General features: G+C 38.5%; 1 protein-coding gene across 3 annotated transcripts in view; it reads right to left on the bottom strand.

Annotated features, from left to right (window-relative positions):
* Positions 1-5,464: 5,464 nt before the first annotated feature.
* Positions 5,465-21,926, bottom strand: part of LOC127441417 (capping protein, Arp2/3 and myosin-I linker protein 3-like) — a 99,395-nt gene continuing 82,933 nt past the window's right edge. The window contains exons 26-40 of one of the 3 annotated variants that reach the window (XM_051698815.1): positions 21,020-21,133; positions 20,747-20,922; positions 19,325-19,412; positions 19,117-19,227; positions 18,892-18,958; positions 17,691-17,878; positions 15,781-15,860; positions 15,486-15,650; positions 14,067-14,265; positions 13,347-13,626; positions 11,870-11,991; positions 11,354-11,495; positions 10,802-10,876; positions 10,496-10,628; positions 5,465-6,780 (exon numbers count right to left, since the gene is read on the bottom strand). In XM_051698815.1, the coding sequence (XP_051554775.1) occupies positions 10,510-10,628; positions 10,802-10,876; positions 11,354-11,495; positions 11,870-11,991; positions 13,347-13,626; positions 14,067-14,265; positions 15,486-15,650; positions 15,781-15,860; positions 17,691-17,878; positions 18,892-18,958; positions 19,117-19,227; positions 19,325-19,412; positions 20,747-20,922; positions 21,020-21,133 (1,926 nt within the window). In that variant the 3' untranslated portion in view covers positions 5,465-6,780; positions 10,496-10,509. The remainder of the gene's footprint in view (positions 6,781-10,495; positions 10,629-10,801; positions 10,877-11,353; positions 11,496-11,869; positions 11,992-13,346; positions 13,627-14,066; positions 14,266-15,485; positions 15,651-15,780; positions 15,861-17,690; positions 17,879-18,891; positions 18,959-19,116; positions 19,228-19,324; positions 19,413-20,746; positions 20,923-21,019; positions 21,134-21,926) is intronic. The other 2 variants (XM_051698813.1, XM_051698816.1) reach the window with 2 other exon arrangements.

Raw genomic sequence — 21,926 nt, 5'->3', positions numbered from 1 at the left:
TAGGGTTTTTTGGTTCACGTTTATAAATAAACTTCACTTGGGTTCTTCATCTTCACGTCATCGTCATCTTCGTCTTTGTCATCATTGTCAGCAGCCAGCATATGTTACACGTTTTTATCCAAAGCGACTTACAAAATGAGGAAGGATACATCATAAGTGATTCATCTTAAAGAGACAGTAACAAGTAAAGCGATGCATTACAAAGTTTCTATATATGATATATACTGTATATACAATATAACTGTGGTACATGTCCAAAAAACATTGAAGGTTCATTGTGCCATGTAAAAAAAAACAAAAAAAACAATGGAATTACCATAGTACATGTTTGGGGATCATGGTGCCATGTCAAAAAATACGGTATTGGCATGGCATATGTCTAAACAACAAGGTAGAATTTTTGTGCCATATCAAAACATATGGTATTACCATGGTAAATGTCCAAAGGACATTGTAGAACCATGATGCCTTGTCAAAAAATATGGTATTACCATAGTGCATGTCCAAAAACATGGTAGGATCATGGTGTCATCATATCATAAAATATGGTATTATATATGGTATCTGTTCCAAAAACATAGTAGGATCATTGTGAAATATAAAAAAAATATGACATTACCACGATACATGTCCAGATCATAGTCATTTGATCCTTCCAGAAAAAAATCAACAGCACCACAGACACTTACAGCTTGTTTAGAACATTCAACACACTTCTCTGCCCTCCCCCTCCACCACCTGACACATCACTGACAGCAGATGTCTTCGCCACATTTTTTACTAATAAGGTTACAACCATCAGCAATACATTCTCAGCACCTCATCCTAAATTTCACAGACCACATCTCAAAGACCGCAAGATCATGTAGATTTACACTGTACAATATTAGGAAGATAAGACCCTTCCTCTCTGAACATGCCACACAACTTCTTGTTCAGTCACTTGTCATAACTAGACTGGACTACTGTAACGCTCTCATTGCAGGTCTCCCTGCATGTGCAATTAGACCCCTGCAAATTATCCAGAATGCAGTAGCACGTCTGATCTTTAATCAACCAAAGAGAGCGCATGTTACACCAATCCTTGTCTCTCTCCACTGGCTACCGGTTGATGCACATATCAAGTTCAAGGCTCTGATGCTGGCATACAGAACAGTCACTGGGTCTGCTCCAGCATACCTAAAATCATTTCTGCAGAGCTACGCGCCCACTAGAAGCCTGCGGTTGGCTAAGGAACGTCGCCTTGTTGTACCAACACAAAGAGGCACCAAAACACTTTCCCGAACTTTCAGCTTCATCATACCATGTTGGTGGAATGACCTTCCCAACTCCATCCGTGAAGCTGACTCACTTTCTGTCTTCAAAAAAACAGATAAAAACACATCTTTTCCATGAGCACTTAACCAGTCACAAAAAAACAAAAAAAAAATCTTGTTGCATTTTAATTTGTTTTGAATGCTATTCTGATGCTAGTGAAACTTTGTAATGTGGCACTTTTCGTACCACTGTCTCCTTAAGATGATTCGCTTATGTTTTCCTCTTTTGTAAGTTGCTTTGGATAAAAGCATCTGCCAAATGAATAAATGTAAATGTAAATGTAGTTTGTAAAAAAATATATACAGTATATATTTATAGTGTTAAAAAAGGACAGTTCACCCCAAAATTAAAATTCTCTCATGATTTACTCACCCTCATGCCATCCCAGATGTGTATGACTTTCTTTCTTCAGCAGAACACATATGAAGATATTTAGAAGAATATCTCAGCTCTGTAGGTCCATACAATGCAAGTGAATGGGTGCCAATATTTTGAAGCTCCAAAATCCACATAAAGGGAGCATAAAAGTAATCAATACGACTCCAGTGGTTAAATCCATGTATTCAAACATGACATGATAGGTGTGGATGAGAAACAGGTCAATATTTAAGTAATTTTTTTCTCATAAATTCTCCTACCTGCCCAGTAGGGGGCGATATGCATGAAGAATGTGAATCCCTAAAAACAGAAAAGAAAAATGTGAAAGTAAAAGTGGAAGTTGACTGAGGAGGGAGGACAATTTATAGTAAAAAGGACTTAAATATTGATCTATTTCTCACCCACACATATCATATTGCATCTGACGATATGGATTTAACCACCAGAGTCATCTGGAGTTCTTTTTATGTTGGCCATATGTGGATTTTGGAGCTTCAAAATTTTGCCACCCATTCACTCGCATTATTATATGGACCTCCAGAGCTGTGAAATTCTTCTAAAAATCTATGTTTGTGTTCGACTGAAGAAAGAAAGTCATACACATTTGGGATGGCATGAGGGTGAGTAAATGATGAGAAAATGTTCATGTTTGTGTGGGGGGAACATGTGTTGTTGTGTCGTGTAATCCTTGTTTAATGAATGTGATTATATGTAAACTACAGGTTATAAATGTGAATACTGGTCCAGTCACAGTCCTTTGTTCCCCAAGTGAGACTCATTACCTATTCAGCTGCCTTTAACATCATGCCACTTCATTTACAGCCTCCCCCACCACTGGTGTGAGTGTGTGGGGATGTAGGTGTGCGTGTGTGTTAGAGAGAGCATTAATTAAATTATTAATGTCTGTTCATACCATCTCCTGAGATCCCCTATGACATTGTGGTGTTTGTGTTAATGCACATTAGACATATTAATGTAATGACATATATATATATGAATGTGGCTTTCACATTTTAAACACAGCAAATTGCTCTTTTGATCTGCGATAACATTTTCCCATAGCAATCAGGACAAGTGTGAACACAGATGTTGTATGTCTTATTTTGCTGTAAATGTACTTTTGGGAGTTGCTTCTGACAAAACGGTTCTGCGTATTGTGTAGTATATTGCCATTTTCATGCAGTGCACAGGTAATAGAGCAACAATTTACATGTTTTGCAGTGTAGCGGATCTATTGCCTAAACTATCCATTATAGCAGATCGACATTATAAGACAATCTGTGTCAAGTTCAGGTATACTTAGAACAAAAAAAGTTTTTTAAAATCTGATGGCTTGTCATTAGAAAGAAAATCACAAATGAAATCTCTTTAATATCTCATTTATTTCTCCTAGACAGCAGTAAGACTTTTGCTAATGCTTCTCAGATTTTTCTCCTGAAATGACTCTTCTGTGCATCTCCTCTGGATTTTTCCTCAAAAGAAATCTGAAGATTTTGAGATCAAACATTCCTCATCAAATTCTTTCAAGACCAAATTATTTTGGCTATGCTATCTACATTTATTTTATTGCTCTATAATCTTACTGTGTGTCAGCAATAGTTTCAATTGTTTCTCTTTTTACTTATAACCTTAATAATTTTAGGAATAACATCTGAGATAAAGTTGACATTTGAATGAAGAAACAAAACAAAACAAAATAAAAAACAAAATTTAAGAAATGGACAGATTTTAATACAAGTTAAACTCAACTGACGGAATATTTAACCCAAAAAGGAAAATTCTCTCATCATTTACTCACGTTTATTCCATCCCAGATGTGTGTGACTTTCTCTCTTCAGCAGAACACGAATGAAGATTTTTAGAAGAATATCTCAGCTCTTTTGGTCCATGCAATGCAAGTGAATGGGTGGCAAAATTTTAACGCTCCAAAAATCACATTAATCAGCATAAAAGTAATCCATAAGACTCCAGTGGTTAATTATTTATCTTCAGAAGCAATGTGATAGGTGTGGGTGAGAAACAGATCACTTTTACATTCTTCTTTTTGTGTTTTTGGTGATTCACATTCTTCAAGCATATCGCCCTCTACTGGGCAGGGAGAAGAATTTCTAGCAAAAAAAAGACTTAAAAATGTATCTGTTTCTCACCCACACCTATCATATCACTTCTAAAGATATGGATTAAAGCACTACAGTCTGGATTACTTTTTTGATACCTTTATGTGGTTTTTGGAGCGTAAAAATTTTGGCACCCATTCAAAATCATAATTTCTGTTCTGCAGAAGAAAAAAAGTCGTACACATCTGGGATGGCATGAGGGCGAGTAAGATGATGAGAGAATTTTCATTTTTGGGTGAACTATCCCTTTAACATGTTGATGAATAAAAAAAAACAATTTTTAAAAAAAAACACACACACACACACACACACACACACACACAGTTACAGTAAGACACTGACAATGGAAGTGAAAGGGGCCAGTCCACAAATGTTAAAATACACACAGTTTTTAAAAAGTACAGCCATGAGATGTAAACATTATATGTGTTAACATGATTTTAGTGTGATTAAATCACTACTATCCTTATATGTATAATGCTATATCCAACATTACAACTTTGTTGCCATGACCATGCAACCCTAAGCCCTGTGATCCCAGTATGTGATTTTTTTCACAATATTTTCACAAAATAATCATTAAATTATGTTTTAAAATGAAATTTTATTACACTAAACTCATGTTAAAACATATAATATTAAAATCTTTTGGCAAGACATTTGAAACTTTGACTTTACACACTGACTTCTGTGTGTATTTTAACATTTAAGGACAGGCCCCATCCACTTCCAATCCATCTAATTTCTTTTCTGTCTATTCTGACAAGTCAAAATTATTTAGTGGTAAAAACATTATGCCAGAAATGCTGTCGATTTAATTAAAATTGTACTGAACCTGGAACATCCCAGAAAGTCTCCTGAGCTATGAAAGTGCAACCTCTCTGAGCAATACAAATTTTCTCTGGTAGACTGAGAGTTTTACCATATTCCTAATGTCATTATTCTGTGTCATTTTCTTTTGGATCGATCAAATGAATCTTAATGAAAATATTCATACCTTTTCATAATTCGCAGTGATTGCAATCAGTGATTTCTAACTTTAAATGTACCTTCTTTTTCTATTCAAAGAGGTAATTTAGTGGAATAAATAGCCTCACAAAGTAATACAATGGAATGAAAAGACAGTTCTCTTTAGAGACTGTTTTCTCAACGCCAGTCACACACAATAAATTCCTTAATCTCTGTTAGAAAATTGCTCTTCAATAGCAAGATGTTTGCTTGGCTTTAGGACTCTACTGCCCTCCTGTGCCACTAAAAAGCAATTAACGAAGTGGCATCTGACACTCAGTTCTGCACCTTTACTTGTCTGAAAAATTATCATAGCATAAAGTTAATGAGTTCATGAGTAATTAATTTCCCTTTGTAACACATTAACACAGCCTTCACATGCAAGGCAATTTAAATATGTCTTTAATAATGTTTTCAGTCAAATTCCCCAGTTGTTTCTCCACTAAAAGCAGTACCAGAAAGTATCATGGTATTACCATGCTGTTTTGTATATGTACAATGGTATTCTTTTAGATCTTTAAGTACAATGTAAATACCATGGTACATGAATATGAAAACCATTCATCACCCTGGTATATACATATCAAAGTAGCCTACCATGGTATTACATGGTAATACTTTTTTGAAAAGGTACTGACCCTAAGACCTCATATTTCAGAGACCTGTCAATAAAATGCACCACATATGGTAAAAAGGAACAAAAGCACGTGTAATATTAATTTTTTTATTCATTCAATCACATTGCGTAGAAAATAAAGCTTATTTAGGGTCGGCAAACTCTTAAAACATTTATCCAGTTGCATAAACAATGCTCGATCATGACAACAGTAATACTGCTAATGATATTGGTCATGTAGACAAAAACAGTAAGAATAAGTCAGTCGTACATTACAAAACTTCACACGGTAATGTTGGACAGGGGTGAGATACCTTCACTGAATGGAACAAGAATTCAAGCGATGATTAGTGCAAATATTTGTTCTGTTTCTATATTATGCTTTACAAAATATCATTCTATCATTTTAAAGATAAATAGCAAAATTCTGTTATGTCAAAGATTGTCAGCAGACTCGGAGGGAGAGAGGGAGAGAGACAGAAATAAAGAAATGATAGTTAAAGGGGCAGTTTATCCACAAATCAAAGTTCTGTCATCATTTACTCACCTACGTGTCTTTCGAAACCCGTATGGCTTTCCCTCCTCCATGGAAAATAAAAGTTGTTTTTATAGTAGAATGTCCAAGCTGCTCTTTTCCATTCAATGAAGGCGAAAAGTGACCATGGCTTAAATTTCAGTCTGCTCCTTACACAAATCTATTAAATGGCTTCAGAAGATTTGTAATACAGTGCGTTAGTCATATGGACTACTTTATGATGCTTTTATGTTTTTTTGTTTTTTGTTTGTTTGTTTGGAGCTTGACAGCCCAAGTCCTCATCTGCTTTCATTATATGGAAAAAAGAAGCATGAACATTCTTCAAAAACTCTCCTTTTGCATTCCACAGCAGAAAGAAAGTCATACTGGTTTGGAATGACAGGAGGGTGAGACATCACTTTTTAAATATGACATAATTTTCATTTTTAAGTGAGTGAACTATCCCTATATGTGGAGAAGGTTAGGAAAGATGGTTAAGTAAAAATTGATTAAGTAGTGCAGGATCTTGAGGGAAAGCAAAACAACTCACTTGAGTAAGCAAGAATATGTGTGTATGTGTGTGTGGGTCGGTTAGAGTGATAAAATGACAATATGACACTGACTGAGAGCTGAAAGCAAGCGTCTTTATGAATTTTTTCCTCTCTTTATGAATTTTCATCAAGATGCAAATTCATCTATTGATCGTGTCTTTCTCTCTTCCTCTCCCTCTGTATCCTTTCAGCATCACAATGACCCGCTGCTTTCACAGAGCTTTGGCTCAAATGGTTGTCAGGATACTTCAGCGTTGCTTGGCTCCGAACTCTGATGACCTGCAGAGATTCAGAGAGGGAGAGAGAGAGGAAAAGAGAGAGAGAGAGAAGAGAATGACGGTCTACTTACGTTACCTGTTTACTAATCTGGCTTAGTTAAAGGTCAATCTTCATTCACTTTCATTATATGAAAAAGATTGGCCAGGATTTTCTTTTTAAAAAATCACCTTTTGTGTTCCACAGAAGAAAGAAAGTCATATGGGTTTGGAACGACAATGGTGAGAAAATAATGTCAGAATTGTTTTTTTTTTTTTGGGTGAACTATACTTTAAATTGTTTACTCAGAGGGGACCGTTAGCTGGTCCCCACAATGAAGACAAAACCTGACCCACACACACAAACACAGACAGGTGTATGCTTACACACTCCGTGAGATATGTAATGATGGCACCGCGGATGGCTGCCTCGGTGTGGAGCTCCTCAGTTCTTTTGTTGTTTTTGTTTGTTTGTCCTGTGTTTAGTAATCTTTTTCCAGTCAGTTTTAACAGAGACGAACTGCTGAACATTCGACAGCATATACCAGACAATCTTTTCCCGGTTTTCAAATATTCAGATGTTTTGCTAGACATTTTAGTTGGAGGTGCAGCTCTGCTGTTCAAGAGACGCAGGCGAGGGAGACGAGCCAGTGCGCTGGTCAAACTCCATCGGCACGGATTTCGAACAACGCTGCCGAGTATTCACTTAGCGAATCTCCGCTCTCTTCCTAACAAAACGGACGAACTACATCTCCTCACCCGCACAAACAAGGACTTTTCAACCTCTGCTGCCTTGTGCTTCACAGAAACCTGGCTGAGTGAAGCCATTCCGGACAGCGTGTTACATCTGCCGGGCTTCCAATTGTTCCGTGCGGATCGCATCACGGAATTAACGAGGAAAACGAGAGGCGGTGGAACATGCTTTTATATCAATGAAAGTTGGTGTACAGATGTAACAACGTTAAAGAGGATGTGCTGTCCTAATTTGGAAGTGCTCTTTATTAATTGTAAGCCTTTCTACTCTCCGCGGGAGTTTTCCTCGTTTATTCTGGTGAGTGTGTATATCGCACCAGACTCGTGTTTGAACACAGCGCTGCAACAGCAGACTGATCAAATCACAGACATGGAACAACAATACCCGGACTCAGTTATTATTATTCTTGGGGATTTTAACAAAGCAAATCTCACACGTGAACTGCCCAAATACAAACAGCACATCACATGCCCCACCAGAAACAGGAACATACTGGATCATAAAGGATGCATATCGCTCTGTCCCTAGAGCAGCTCTGATCACTGTCTGGTTCATCTTCTTCCAACCTACAGGCAGAAATTAAAATCAACCAAGCCAGTAGTAAGGACTGTAAAGAGATGGACCAATGAAGCAGAGCGGGAACTACAAGCCTGCTTCGATTGCACAGATTGGAGTGTTTTTGTGGCTGCAGCCACAGACCTGGATGAGCTCACAGATACTGTTACATCATATATCAGTTTCTGTGAGGTTATGTGCATTCCTACTAGGACATATTTAAAGTTCAACAATGACAAACCGTGGTTTACAGCAGAGCTCAGGCAGCTTCGTCAGGCCAAATAGGACGCTTACAGGGGTGGGGATAAAGTCTTGTACAATCAGGCCAGGAACACACTGAACAGGGGAAATCAGAGTGGCTAAAAGAAGATACTCTGAGAAGCCGAAAAACAAGTTTTCAGCTAACGACCCTGCATCAGTGTGGAGTGGCATGAAACAACTCACAAATTACAGGACTCCTACCCCCAACCCTGTAGGGAACCAACAACTGGATAACGGCCTGATTGTGTTCTACTGCAGATTTGAAAGGCCCAATCTCACACCCCACACCCACTCTGACCTTCACTTCACACAAACACCAACACCTCCTGCAACCCCCCTCCTGCTACTCAACCTGCACTTAAGATCTGTGAAGATGATGTGAGCCGCGTCTTTTGGAAACAAAAGACGAGGAAGGCTTCAGGCCCAGATGGCGTCTTAGCAGCGTGTCTTCGATCCTGTGCTAACCACCTGGCCCCCATCTTCACACAGATCTTCAAAAGATCACTGGAGCAGTGTGAAGTCCCATGCTGCTTCAAACGCTCAATAATTATTCCTGTCCCAAAGAAACCAAAAATCACAGGACTTAATAACTACAGATCTGTCGCCCTGACGTCTGTGGTCATGAAATAATTTGAGAGACTGGTGTTGGCCCACCTGAAGAACATCACGGGACCCTTTCTAGATCCCCTTCAATTTGCTTATCTAGCATACAGGTCTGTGGATGATGCAGTCAACAAAGGATTGCATCATATTCTGCAATATCTGGACAGACCAGGGACATATGCAAGGATCTTTTGTGGACTTCAGTTCGGCTTTCAACACCATCATCCCAGCTATTCTCCGGAATAAATTACACCAACTCTCTGTTCCCATGTCTATCTGTTAGTGGATTGCCAGCTTTCTGATGGACAGGCAGCAGCTTGTGAAACAGGGGAAACTCACTTCAAGCACCTGTACAATCAGCACTGGTTCCCCCCAGGGATGTGTGCTCTCCCCACTACTCTTCTCTCTCTACGCCAATGACTGCATCGCCAAGGACCCCTCTGTCAAGCTCCTGAAGTTTGCAGACGACACCACTGTCATCGGCCTCATCCGAGATGACGATGAGTCTGCATACAGAAGGGAGGTTGAACAGCTGGGTGTCTGGTGCAATCAAAACATCCTTGAGCTGAACATGCTCAAAATGGTGGAGATCATTGTGGACTATAGGAGAAACACCCCAACACTGACCCCCCTCACCATTCTAAACAGCACTGTGGCAGCAGTGGAGTCATTCAGGTTCCTGGGCACTACCATCTCACAGGACCTGAAGTGGGAGACACACATTGACTCCATTGTGAAAAAGGCCCAGCAGAGGTTGTACTTCCTTCGCCAGCTGAGGAAATTCAACCAGTATACAGTTTTACTCAGCAGTCATTGAGTCGGTCCTCTGCACATCAATAACTGTCTGGTTTGGTTCAGCTACAAAATCATTTATTAGAAGACTACAAAGGATAGTTCAGACTGCTGAGAGGATTATTGGTTGCCCCCTGCCATCCCTTCAAGAACTATACACTTCCAGAGTGAGGAAAAAGGCTGGAAAAGTCACTCTGGACCCCACTCACCCTGCCCACTACCTTTTTGAACTGTTGCCTTCTGGCCGACGCTTCAGAGCTCTGAGCACCAGAACCGTCAGGCACAGGAACAGTTTTTTCCCTCAGGCTATCCATCTCATGAACAGTTAAATTGCCCTATTAAGCAATAACTATGTGCAATACACAGTTTAGTCTTTCTTATATTTATAAAAAAAAAAACAACATTTGCACTGTACATAACAGATTTGTATTTGCACTGTACATAACAGATTGTGTTAGATTTGCACTACCCATGTGTATGTGTGTATGTATGTATGTGTGTGTCTGTACGTATGTGTATAATACATTTTTATTTTTTATTATTATCTATGTCTTGCTGCTGTTTTTGTATTGTTGTACACTGGAAGCTCCTGTCACCAAGACAAATTCCTTGTATGTGTAAGCATACTTGGCAATAAAGCTGATTCTGATAAAACATTCACATGTAACACAGTAAAAGATTTTTTAATTACTGAACAGCTGTTCAGACTATCCAATAAAACTACCAAAATCTTTGAAGGAGAATTCAAAGGGGATGTTTGCAGATGCACACGTACACACACATATACATTTACACAGTACCGGGGAAATCCAAAGATTTATTTCGCTTTGGAGGGAGTCTAGGTTTTTTCACAGGGGGTTTGCGATCTGCGGATCTTTCCAGATCACAGCGGGTGTCTTGTTCCATACCTACAGGAAAATACAGGGGCACAAACAGAGGGAGGTGGAGGACCTATATGAGGATCACACTGTAAAGTTATGAGTATTGGAGGATTATAGATGAATGCGTGCTACAGCATTAGATGATGAATTCACACAGACTCTCATCACATGCTCGGAAGACTCCCTTTGAAAGTGTGTACCTGTGTCACATGAGTTTGACTTCCTGTTTCTGTGTGGATTCATGGGACCTCCAGGGCTGCTCTTGATCTCTTCACCTGACCACCACCATACAATCATCATCATCATCATCATCATCATTGCAACAAACCTATTTTCAACCTCATTTATTATACTTGATCTCGGGTGTCGATTAGATAGCATGTGATCTAAAATGTAATATTATCTTAAATCTTTATAAAAAAAATACATCAATTTGTTAAAAAAATATATAAATGACATACAATATTCTTATAACAATATACAAATATTCTTATGACAATATAAAATATTGTTTTCAGTTATTATTGTTATTATTGTCTAAAATTGTTCTTTTTGTTTTTTCATTGTTTAAATGCATGTCTTTTTGTTGGCTTTACTGTATATGCATTTAATATATATAAATGCAAACATTTAAACAAAAAAAGTCTGTGATTTCTCTGTGTATTGCACACCAATGAGTTGTATATGTGCACCCTTGACTACCAGTACTACATAAATACAATAATTTTTCTCATACGTTGTCCCTGGATTACCTTGAAGTACAGCAGAATCAACTGAAGCAGAATGAAACACAGGCTTAGCAGAGGTGGGTGGAGCAGGTGGTGGCTGATTCTCATTGGCCACGTCATGTGGTGGGGGGCCAATGGGAGACATGTGAGGTGAATAATAACATGGCTGGAAGTAATGACATAATCAAAATCTGTTTTAATGATACATCTTTGCTATGAGTACAAGGACACACTCCCACTCAATAATCATCAACATTCTGAGCTCACACACATGCTCTGTTCCAAAACCTAATGAGTAAGGTACCTCATTTTGGCCAGCATCATATGTATTCTTTATGGTGAAGGCAACCCCAGACTGAATTGTAGAGCATTCCTAATCAGTCACTTACAAGGTTCCATTTCAATGAGGATTCTCAGAATTGAGAGACAGCTGCCTATGTAGGCTGAAGGTAACAATGCAGCTCACTAGGTTTTAGAACGTCACGCTCTCGTTTAGTCACGCTCTCATTTACAATTAAAGGCATGCTACAAAGCACACACCTTTTCAGGGATAGGTGGATTCTGTCCTTCTGGTTTTAGGTCTTTCTGCTCTTGTCCACCTCTCCTCTCTTCTTGTTCCTCATCCCTTTCTCTCTGTTCTCCACAATCTTCAGTAGATTTATCTATGGACAGAGAATTGTGTCACAGAGAGATTTCTCCCCAGTAATGTAAAAATTGTTTCAAACCCATACCACTTTCTTCTGAAGAACACAAAAAGAGAAGTTAGGCAGAATGTTAGCCTTAGTCACCATTCACTTTCACTACATACAGTATATGTTCCATACAATGAAGGTATCAGTCCCTAACTTACTGCCTAACATCTGTATGTTTTCCACATACAGTAACATAGAATATCTTACAGGTTTGGAACAACATGAGGGTGATTTTCATTTTTGGACGAACTATCCCTTTAAAATCACTTTGGTGAAAAAACAAAACAAAAAAAAACAGGAAAAAAGATTTGGTCACATGCCATAACAAACTCTATTGTCTACAGTCCCTTTGAACTGGTTCATTTTAATGATTCGGTTGAACCAAAATCAAAATCGTTTGTGAAGCTCTCAAATTCAAGCAAAAACTCAATGATAAACAACTGAAAAATGTAAGAAAAGTTTCACTACAAAAAGAAGATGCAGAAAAAAACAAAATAAAATAAATGCAGGGCAGGATGGGAACACTTTTAAGTTATGACTAAATGATCCTCATTTAAAGGAATCGTTCCCCCCAAAATTAAAATTCTCTAATTTACTCATCCTCATGCCATCCCAGATGTGTATGACATTCTTCTTTCTTTTATCTCACCTATGTAGGTCCATACAGAGCAAGTGAATTGTGACCAAGACTTTAAAGCTTCAAAAAGCACATTAAGGCAGCACAAAAGTAATTCATATGACTCCAGTGGTTTAATCAATGTCTTCTAAAGTGATCCAATCAGTTTTGGGGTAGAACAGACCAAAATGTAACTCCTTTTTCACTGTACATCTCGCAATTGCAGTCTCTGGGCACGATCATGATTTCAAGCTTGATTACACTTCCTAGCGCCAACTAGCTCTCTGCGTACATGTCGAGCGCTAGTAAGTGTAATCAAGCTTGAAATCATGATCGTGCCCAGAACCTGCAATGGCAAGATGTACAGTGGAAAAATTAAAAAGTTAAAAAAGAGCCATGGATTAAACCACTGGAGTCTTATGAATTACTTTTATGCTGCCTTTATGTTCTTTTTGGAGATTCAAAGTCTTGGTCACCATTCATTTGCATTGTATGGACCTACAGAGCTGAGATATTATAAATGAGTAAATGATGAAAGAATTTCAAATTTTGGGTGAATTATTCCTTTAAATAAATCATCCTAAGGAACTATATGGCTGAGTTTGGAATTGCATACTACCATACTATTACTATTTCTGCCAAAGTATGAAGTATGCCATTCTTAACATTCTTTGCCTACTAACTAAAGCGATGAGAATAGATGAAGTACCAGAGCTCTCCTCCAGATGGAGTTGTCGTATCTTCGCCAGGCTTGGTTTGGTGTTCTGGGGAGGTGGTTCAAGTATTTTTCTAGTTTCCAGCTGCTGAAAGTCAGTTACACTCTCTGTCTTTCTGTGGCTGTCTGACTGCGACTCTTGTCTCCCTGATTCTGTCTGTCTGTCTGTACATGATGTGTGCGCTTTAGCCACAATATCAGAGTGTCGGTCCATCTCATGTTCAGTATATCCAATCTCCTCAGAAGAGCCGAACACCTCGCTGTAATCAGGAGACTGTAGGGAACAGAGAAAGAGAATGTGGTCAGATTTTTATTATGTTCATGAAACCCATATTTACTGTAGTTTTCCTAATAGCTCAAAAACAAGCGATGCTAACAATAAAGATCGGCATTACATTACTACTAATCAAAATACTAATTTCCTTCTGTCCTAAACACTTCCCGATCCATAAAATATATTTTGTGCAAAAAAGGAATAATAATATAAGAACTACATTTTCACATTTTAGGAAGAAAATGTGGCATTCCAGGCCATTCCTACATGGTTGCTATGGTGTTCTGGGTACTTGCTTACTAGCCAAATTCAAAAAAGCCCAACCCCAAGGTTTGTTTAAATCCTTAATCCTAATTTGACACGATAGTATCAGTGATACTAGTGCTCTTAGGTTGTACTAATTATGTGAATGAAGGATGATGTAATGTGGCAGAGTTTACCTGTCTCTGTGTGAAACATGAAGGACTTATCCCCATCTTGCCAGGAAGGGGTATACCCTGAATGGGCCGTCCTGATAGCTGAGGGGTCCTCTGCACACCCTGCCCCACCAGCCTCCCATTAGTGCCCTCAGTGCCTGGGTCTAATCTTCCACGATCCTTTGGGTGCTGAGTCAAGGAGTACACATTCTCAGTGGCAATACTGAGAGAGCAAAAGAGAAACAGAGAGAGATAAAAGACTTTGACTTATAATGGCCATGTTTACATCTGGTATTAAAGGGATAGTTCACCCAAAAAAGAAAATTCTCTCATCATTTACTCACCCTCATTCCATCCTAGATTTTTATGTATGACTTTCTTTCTTCTGCAGAACACAAATGAAGATTTTTGAAGAATATCTCAGCTCTGTAGGTCCGTACAATGCAAGTGAATGGGTGCCCTTTAAATCTCAAAAAAAAAAAAAAAAAAAAAAAAGGCAACATAAAACTAATCCATAAGACTCCAGTAGTTTAAGCCATATCTTCTGAAGTGATATGATAGGTGTGGGTGAGAAACAAATTCATTTTAAGTCCTTTTTTTTACTATAAATCTCCACTTTCACTTACACATTCTTCTTTTGTTTTTTGACGATTCACATTCTTCATGCATATTGCCACCTACAGGTCGTATCTGATCAAAGGTGGAAATTTTAAGTAACAAAAGGACATAAATATTGATCTGTTTCTCACCCACACCTATCATACTGCTTCTAAAGATTTGGATTTAACAACTGGAGTGTTATGGATTACTTTTATACTTCAAAGTTCAGGTAACCCTTCACTTGCATTGTGAGGACCAACAGAGCTGAGATATTCTTCAAAAAATAATTATTTGTGTTCTACAGAAGAAATAAAGTCAAAGACATCTGGGATGACATACAGAAAGGTCGAGTAAATGATAAGACAATTTTCATTTTTGGGTGAACTTTCCCTTTAATACCCATTTTGTGTAATTCGATAACAAGTTGTCAGGTGAGAAAGACCTCCAATTACATTGGGTTGTAACATGCATCTCAAATGTGTCTCTTGTGAATATATATGAGATTCTCCTAATTTTTCAATCGGACATTCAGACAGTTAGTTTCTTTTATAGGCTCATATATCCAGCAAGTTTAAAATGTTTGTTTTAGCATAAAGGATTATTTACAGGTAAGTAGGCTTTTGATGTTGTCTGGGACGTACAAGTGATTACACTACATGTGTATACTTCAAACATTATAGGACATTTGTACAGAGCACAAAATGTAAACGCAAACAACCATATAAAATTTATGACTGGCAAACAAACAACGGAAAAAAAAAAAAAAAAAAAAAAATTATTCAGTAAAGGTAAAAGCATTTTTACACAGCGCTAAGAAAAAGAAATCACATATGAATGATTTACTTAGTGCGACATTCGTCCCCACAGGCCCCGCCCCTTCCTGTAGGATCTGGCTCCTGATAAGGTATGGTAGAGTTTCTGTTCTTTCTGAACCCAGAAAAGATTGACAGCACACTGCGTCTCTTCTTTCTCCTCAGAGCCTGAGCGTGATGGTGGGAGGACAGCTGACTGCAGGACAGAAAGTCAGGGTGTCAGAGATAAGATAACGTCCAAATATGCCAACATCCTTTCAAACTTTTAAAAGGGAAACTTTGTGACATTAACATAGATTTCATTATTATACAAAAGTATTCCACACCTGTCTGGTAAAACTCTCTTTGTGTAGAAGTCAGGCAGTCCATCATCCAGTAGAGATACTCCACCATTTTCAGAGCAGTGCTGTAGGATGACAGGAGAGAAATATGATGACGTTGATGGTTTCTTTAATTTTGAGGTCTAGGGCTTTGCAGAACACAATTGTTTTACATTTGTGTTACACCATTGTGTTAAATCTCTTCCACTAAATCATATTTCCATTCTGAAGCCCCACCCCATCTTATTATAAAAGAATATTCTGGGTTCAATACAAGTTATGCTTAATCAACAGCATTTCTGGCATAATATTGATTACCACAAAAAATGTATTTTGACTTGCCTCTCCTTTTCTTTAAAAAAAGCAAATATTTGGGTTCCAGTGAGGCACTTACAATGGAAGTGAATGGGGGACAATTTTTGAACGTTAAAATACTTTTTCTAAAGGATAGCCATATTACGTAAACAATATGTGTGTAAACATGATTTTACTGTGATAAAATCAATTACTAACATTTTAGTTTTAGCCAATTTTATAACTTCATTGCCATGTGTCGCCTAGTGCAGTATTTTCACTTTCAGTGCGGACAGACAAATTACTTGGCACTGAAAACTTAAACCTGGTTAAAACACTGTGTTACTGGATGATGCTTTCATGGTACTATATCACGTCATCTGGGTTTTGCATATCTATTGTATCTCAGTCCATTAATTTGATTAAAAAAAAACTCAACAGAGAAAACAAAGAAATGGCTTGAACACATAATTTTGACTGATCAGATGTGTTTTAAAATGAGAGAGCCTTTGATGTTTCATGTTTGCTATTTCTAGAGTCCCTGCAGAAAACATCTGGCACTGTGTTCAGACAAAATTCTGAACATTTGGTGCGGGAAAAAGTAACCAATTTGACAGGAAAAATTATTAAAATCATTCCCCCTCCTCCTCTTGTTAGCTGCTTGAATGGCTGTCAAGATATTACATTTGTATTTCATAGCTTGTGTATTTTTTGAAAAATAACATGAGGTGTTTTTCCACAATTGGGGCGAACGATTCTTGTTGCAAAACAGTACTGTTCCATACCGATCGGAGCTCATTGGAACGGTTATAGTTTCTTTTTCCATTGTGGTGCTGTGAAATCAGTATTAGAATGGACTGACTAAGCAAATGACCAATGATGAGTCATCACATCACTAAAGCCATTCCACCAACACGGTTCTCTGTCCCGAGAACCAGTTGACTGACCGTGCTGAGAATTCTGGGACACTAAAAATTTGTAATCGTACCACACCGGACCATGCTCAAGTGGAACTGGAACCGTTACTGTGTTCAGAACTGTTCGGGCTGATGGTTGAAAAGCACTTATAGTGGTCAGGTCATAGTATGAGGTCAAAAGAAGGGGTACCATCACGTGTCAAAGTAATGTCCACATTGCAATGTTTTTGCACTTTAAATAATGCAAACATCCATTGAATAACAGAAGCTACAAAAAGGCTTCAGTGGATACAAGCAATTCAGTGATCAACATGATAAGGGACGCCTCTACGGTAGAATTTCAAGCATCAACACTTCTGCATCTGTGGCAGATTTGATTTGATTACAGGTAAATTACATAAGCAAATTCAGTTTGATGGGATTGAGTTCCCACATAATAAACTAGTACTTGAGTTGTTGTCAAGTTTATCTATTAAACTGAATCACAGAAAATATCGATCATCATAAATTACATGAATAATATAACACTAGAGGGCAAGAACACAATATCAGGCAAAAAAAGTGTTCTGCTGCATTTCAGTGGGAAAAAAAGTCCTTCTTGCACATTTATTTTACATTATTATTTACTTATTTATTTTAATGGCACGTAGCTGCCACTTACACATTCTCACCAATAACATAATCAAAAGATCAAAATCTGCTCACTGTCTCAAAGGGAGCATGTGCAGCCCTGTGCCTTCGTGGTGGACGGGGTCTGATGTGAGTCACATGACGCAGAGGTGAACCCTGGGTAGGAAGGGTGGACAGACCTTCCCATGATGCCGAGCGTGAAAGGGGAGCAGACGTCTGAGGAGTGGAGACTAAAGGTGAAGAGTTAGGGTCGTCACCTAGACCTGGAGGAGAGTGGTAAAGAGTTGATAATATTAGTGCCAAGATACGGTTGGGAGACCTTTTTATGCAGTTGCTAGGTTGATTGCTACAGGGCTGCCACTAGAATTCACAGGGCCTGGGACAAAAATGTTATGTGTGCGCCGCCTGTTCCATAGGCCCAACAAATAGCCTTTACCACAGAAAACCATTGAGGGACCCCCTCCTCAAAGGTCCCGGGACAACATTCCCAGATGTCACTCCTTGACGACAACCCTGAGTTGGTAGGTGAATGCTAAGAAGTTAGTGGTTTATAGGGCATTGCTAGGAGGTTTCTACAGTGTGCTAAATGGTCACCAGTGTGTTGGTAGGGGTTGCTAGGATAATCTGTGTGGTTGCTATGGCATTAATAGGCTGTTGCTAAAGCACTACTAAGTGGTTTCTAAGTGGCCCAATTTAAAAGAGACAACCTCTAAATTTTTCATCTGCTAGGCAAAAATTGTGAGTCAGATCCAAGGGCGTAGCCAGGAAATTACTTTTGGGTGGGCCTCAATAAAAAATGGATGGGCCAAGTTTTCTCCCAAATGTTTTTTAAACAAATTTTCCTTAACAACAGAGAAGCGGCACATTCAAACAGTTCAAAGTGTCAAAGAATAATCTCAAATATTCTAGGTGTGTAAGTTGCCCACCCTAGGCTACACCACTGGTCAGATCACATTGAAAGGTCATTGCGCACTTCTCTTCGGCAGGCTGTTTATTTGAGATTCAACATACAATGTTTTGTCTGGAAGAAAAATGAATATGATAGAAATTGCCTTAGCAAGCATCTCTAATGAAATAAATGTAATTATTTAAATACAGCTTCAAATATGATATAAAGAATGGGTTTAAGTTGTACATGAGTATTGGAAAACATGAAGCCATATATGAAGTACACATGACTTAAAAACTGAATGAGCATCCAGGAAAAAATGAATTCTTATCCTGATTTCATCCCACAGAACATGTGTATGTGTGTGTGTGTGTGTGTGTGACTCACTGAGTCTGTTGGACACGGGACGGATGCGTCTGGTCCTCGAGCTGCGTTTCTTAATAGCGATTGTGTCCTGTGCGCAGGCGGAGAGAACAAAAGTGAGAACATCGCAAACCGAGCAGATGACGAAGTCACCGAGTTACATGATATTAACAGATACTGTAAATATCAGCAAACACAGCGATGAGTCTGTTGTGACTCGATCTTTGTGACTCCATCTAACACACTCACTATGCTGATGCCAAAGTCATCCTCCACCACGTCCAGTATGTCGGTGTGTCTGTGCGTGCGTCTGGCCGTTCCCCCGTCTTCCAGCCGTCTCATCTGCGAAACTTGCCGGAGCTGTGATGACAAACAGATGCACAGGAAACAGCAATGTACAGTATGTGCATGCGCTCAGGATGAAAAGACAAGAGAGAGAGAGATTGGTTTGCAGTACCAGGGTTTTGTGTGTAGCATAGAGCTCCTGCAGGATCTGGTCCACAATTGAGTTGGTGAGATAGGAGACCACAGACAGTTTCACCTCCCTAAGTGGAAAAAATTTTGAGAAATGAAGGACCATGTTAGAGAACATGATATCATCAGTCTTTTTAGACCATATTTCAGAATGAGAAAGACTATCAATTTTAAATGCACAAAGCTGTTACTGTTAGTTTTAAGGAATAGTTCACCCAAACATGAAAATTATCTCATTATATACTCACCCTCATGACATCCCAGATATGTGTGTCTTTCTTTATTCTGCAGAACACAAATGAAGTTTTTTAGAAAAATATCTCAGCTCTGTTGGTCCTTACTATGCAAGTGAATGGTGATAAGACCTTAGGGTAGCTCCAAAAATCACATAAAGGAAACAGAAGCAATCCATATGACTATAGTGGTTAAATCTATATCTTCAGAAACAATATAATAGGTGTAGGTGAGGAACAGAACAATATTTAAGTCCTTTTTTACTCTAAAATAGATGTGAAGTGAAACTAAACAGGCACCACATGACTTTTCAGATGTAAAAGTTAAAGTGGAGACTGTTTCTCATCCACACCTATTATATTGTTTCTGAAGATATAGATTTAAACACTGGAGTCATATGGATTACTTTTATGTTTCCTTTATGTGATTGTTGGATTGTTATGTGATGTGTACAAAGGTCTGATCACCATTCACTTGCATTGTATGGACCTACAGAGCTGAGCTATTCTTCTAAAAACCTTTGTTTGTGTTCAGCAGAAGAAAGAAAATCATACACATCTTAGATGGCATGAAGTTGAGTAAATGATGGGAGAATTTTCATTTTTTGGTGAACTATCCCTATAATCAACTTTTAACACTAGCAAGTATATGGCTTTAAAGCTAATAGACATGGGCTAAAGCCACAAAACTCTAATTTTGAATGATGGGATCTTAACAGGAACCAATTGCCTTATTGACAAAGACATTACCTAGTCTTTACGACAGTCCTTCCTGAAAAGCATGCATGCAATGCATGTTAGCTGGACCAACCTCAGTAAATCCACAAACACAGTTTTTTAGAGCGATTTGAGCTAAAGTAGCAAAGTTTATGTAAATTTTTTATTGGTGCTTGCAAAACAGTGTTGGGTATTTCTGTCTTTTCCCATTGAAGTAGATAGTTTTTCTCTCTACTTGATAGCTGACTGGAAAATGCTGCCCGGAGGCATTAAAAGATGGCTGCCGTGTGAACTGACTTGATAAAAATGACTTTGGTATCAGTTTTTGTTCTGTAATTCTCATCCATTGCAACATAGCTAAAGGTTCAATGGTGCGATTCACCCTCCTAATGACAAATTGTTGATTTCAGAGCCATTAACCCATATGATTCCTGCTCCATGCCCTATTGTCTTACTCCAGAGCTCTGTTGATATCCTGAGCTGCTCTCTCCATGAGCGCCGTGCGGATTGATGAACGAGGGATGGACACACGCTCAGAGATGGAGGAGAGAGGAGGAGAAAGACACTCCGCAGCGGCACATGAAAGTGGACACAGTTCCCGGCACAGAGACACCATAGAGTCCACGATTACCTGCATAAATCCAATCAATCCTTTCATAAATCAAGAGTCAATTATGAAAAGAAACCAGATAAAAATTAGCCTGCAGCATGAGGGAGAGAAATATCACCTGCAATTCTTTATCAGCAGCCTTGGCCAGTTCTCCAGCCAACGAGTCCAGCCTCTGTCTCACGGGCCCATCCACTGACAACACATGGGCTAGCTCACACAGAGATGGATACAGCTAGAGGACAGTAAAGACACCTGTCAAATTCTCCCGCTCTCATTCTCCAATGCACCCAGAGGTCTACACTACCAGTCAAAAGTCTGGACACACCTGATTGAGTTTATATTTCTCATTTTCTTAAAAACCTTGTGATCTGAAGGCTTATCCTTAAATGCTTGAAATTTGTTTTGTAGACAAGTAAAAATTGTCAAGTCATTTTTATTTGACCAATTCAAGGACTGTTAAGGAAGTGACATCATTGTCCCTTGAATATTTAGGACTAGTTGTCAAACTCATTCAAAACAACAGCGGGAGGTGCTTCATTTATAGTGACTTTAACATGATTAACTTTATTAACGTTGATACGATTGTAATAGAATGTCATTATTACAATTTGGATCATGTTGTTAGGTGGCTGGATGCTCCCTGGTTGCCTGGAACTAACAGAAATTAAAGTGTTTGGATTACCAAAAGAACAACCACAAATGGACGCATGAACAGCTGCAATGAAGTGAGACGGCTGGATACGTGCAGTTATAACAACTTGGATATGTAGCAGCACACATCTCTGGTAGGTGAACAAACTAATGCCAACTAATAGTAAGTTTGATAGGCAGAGTTTAGTATGTAATATAATGAATGAAGCTGCAAGTCATTTACATTTACATTTAGTCATTTAGCAGATGCTTTTACACAAAGCAACTTACAAATGAGAAACATAACAAGCAATTTGTCACACAAAAGTCAACAATATCTGCAGTATAGCACTGCCAAGATCTTAGTATAAAAACTAGTGCAGAAGAAAGAAACA

Source organism: Myxocyprinus asiaticus, chromosome 5 (genome assembly GCF_019703515.2).
Source record: "Myxocyprinus asiaticus isolate MX2 ecotype Aquarium Trade chromosome 5, UBuf_Myxa_2, whole genome shotgun sequence".
Classification (NCBI taxonomy): domain Eukaryota; kingdom Metazoa; phylum Chordata; class Actinopteri; order Cypriniformes; family Catostomidae; genus Myxocyprinus; species Myxocyprinus asiaticus.
The sequence above is the reverse complement of the archived record's forward strand: the minus strand, read 5'-3'. Positions and strand labels throughout refer to the sequence as shown.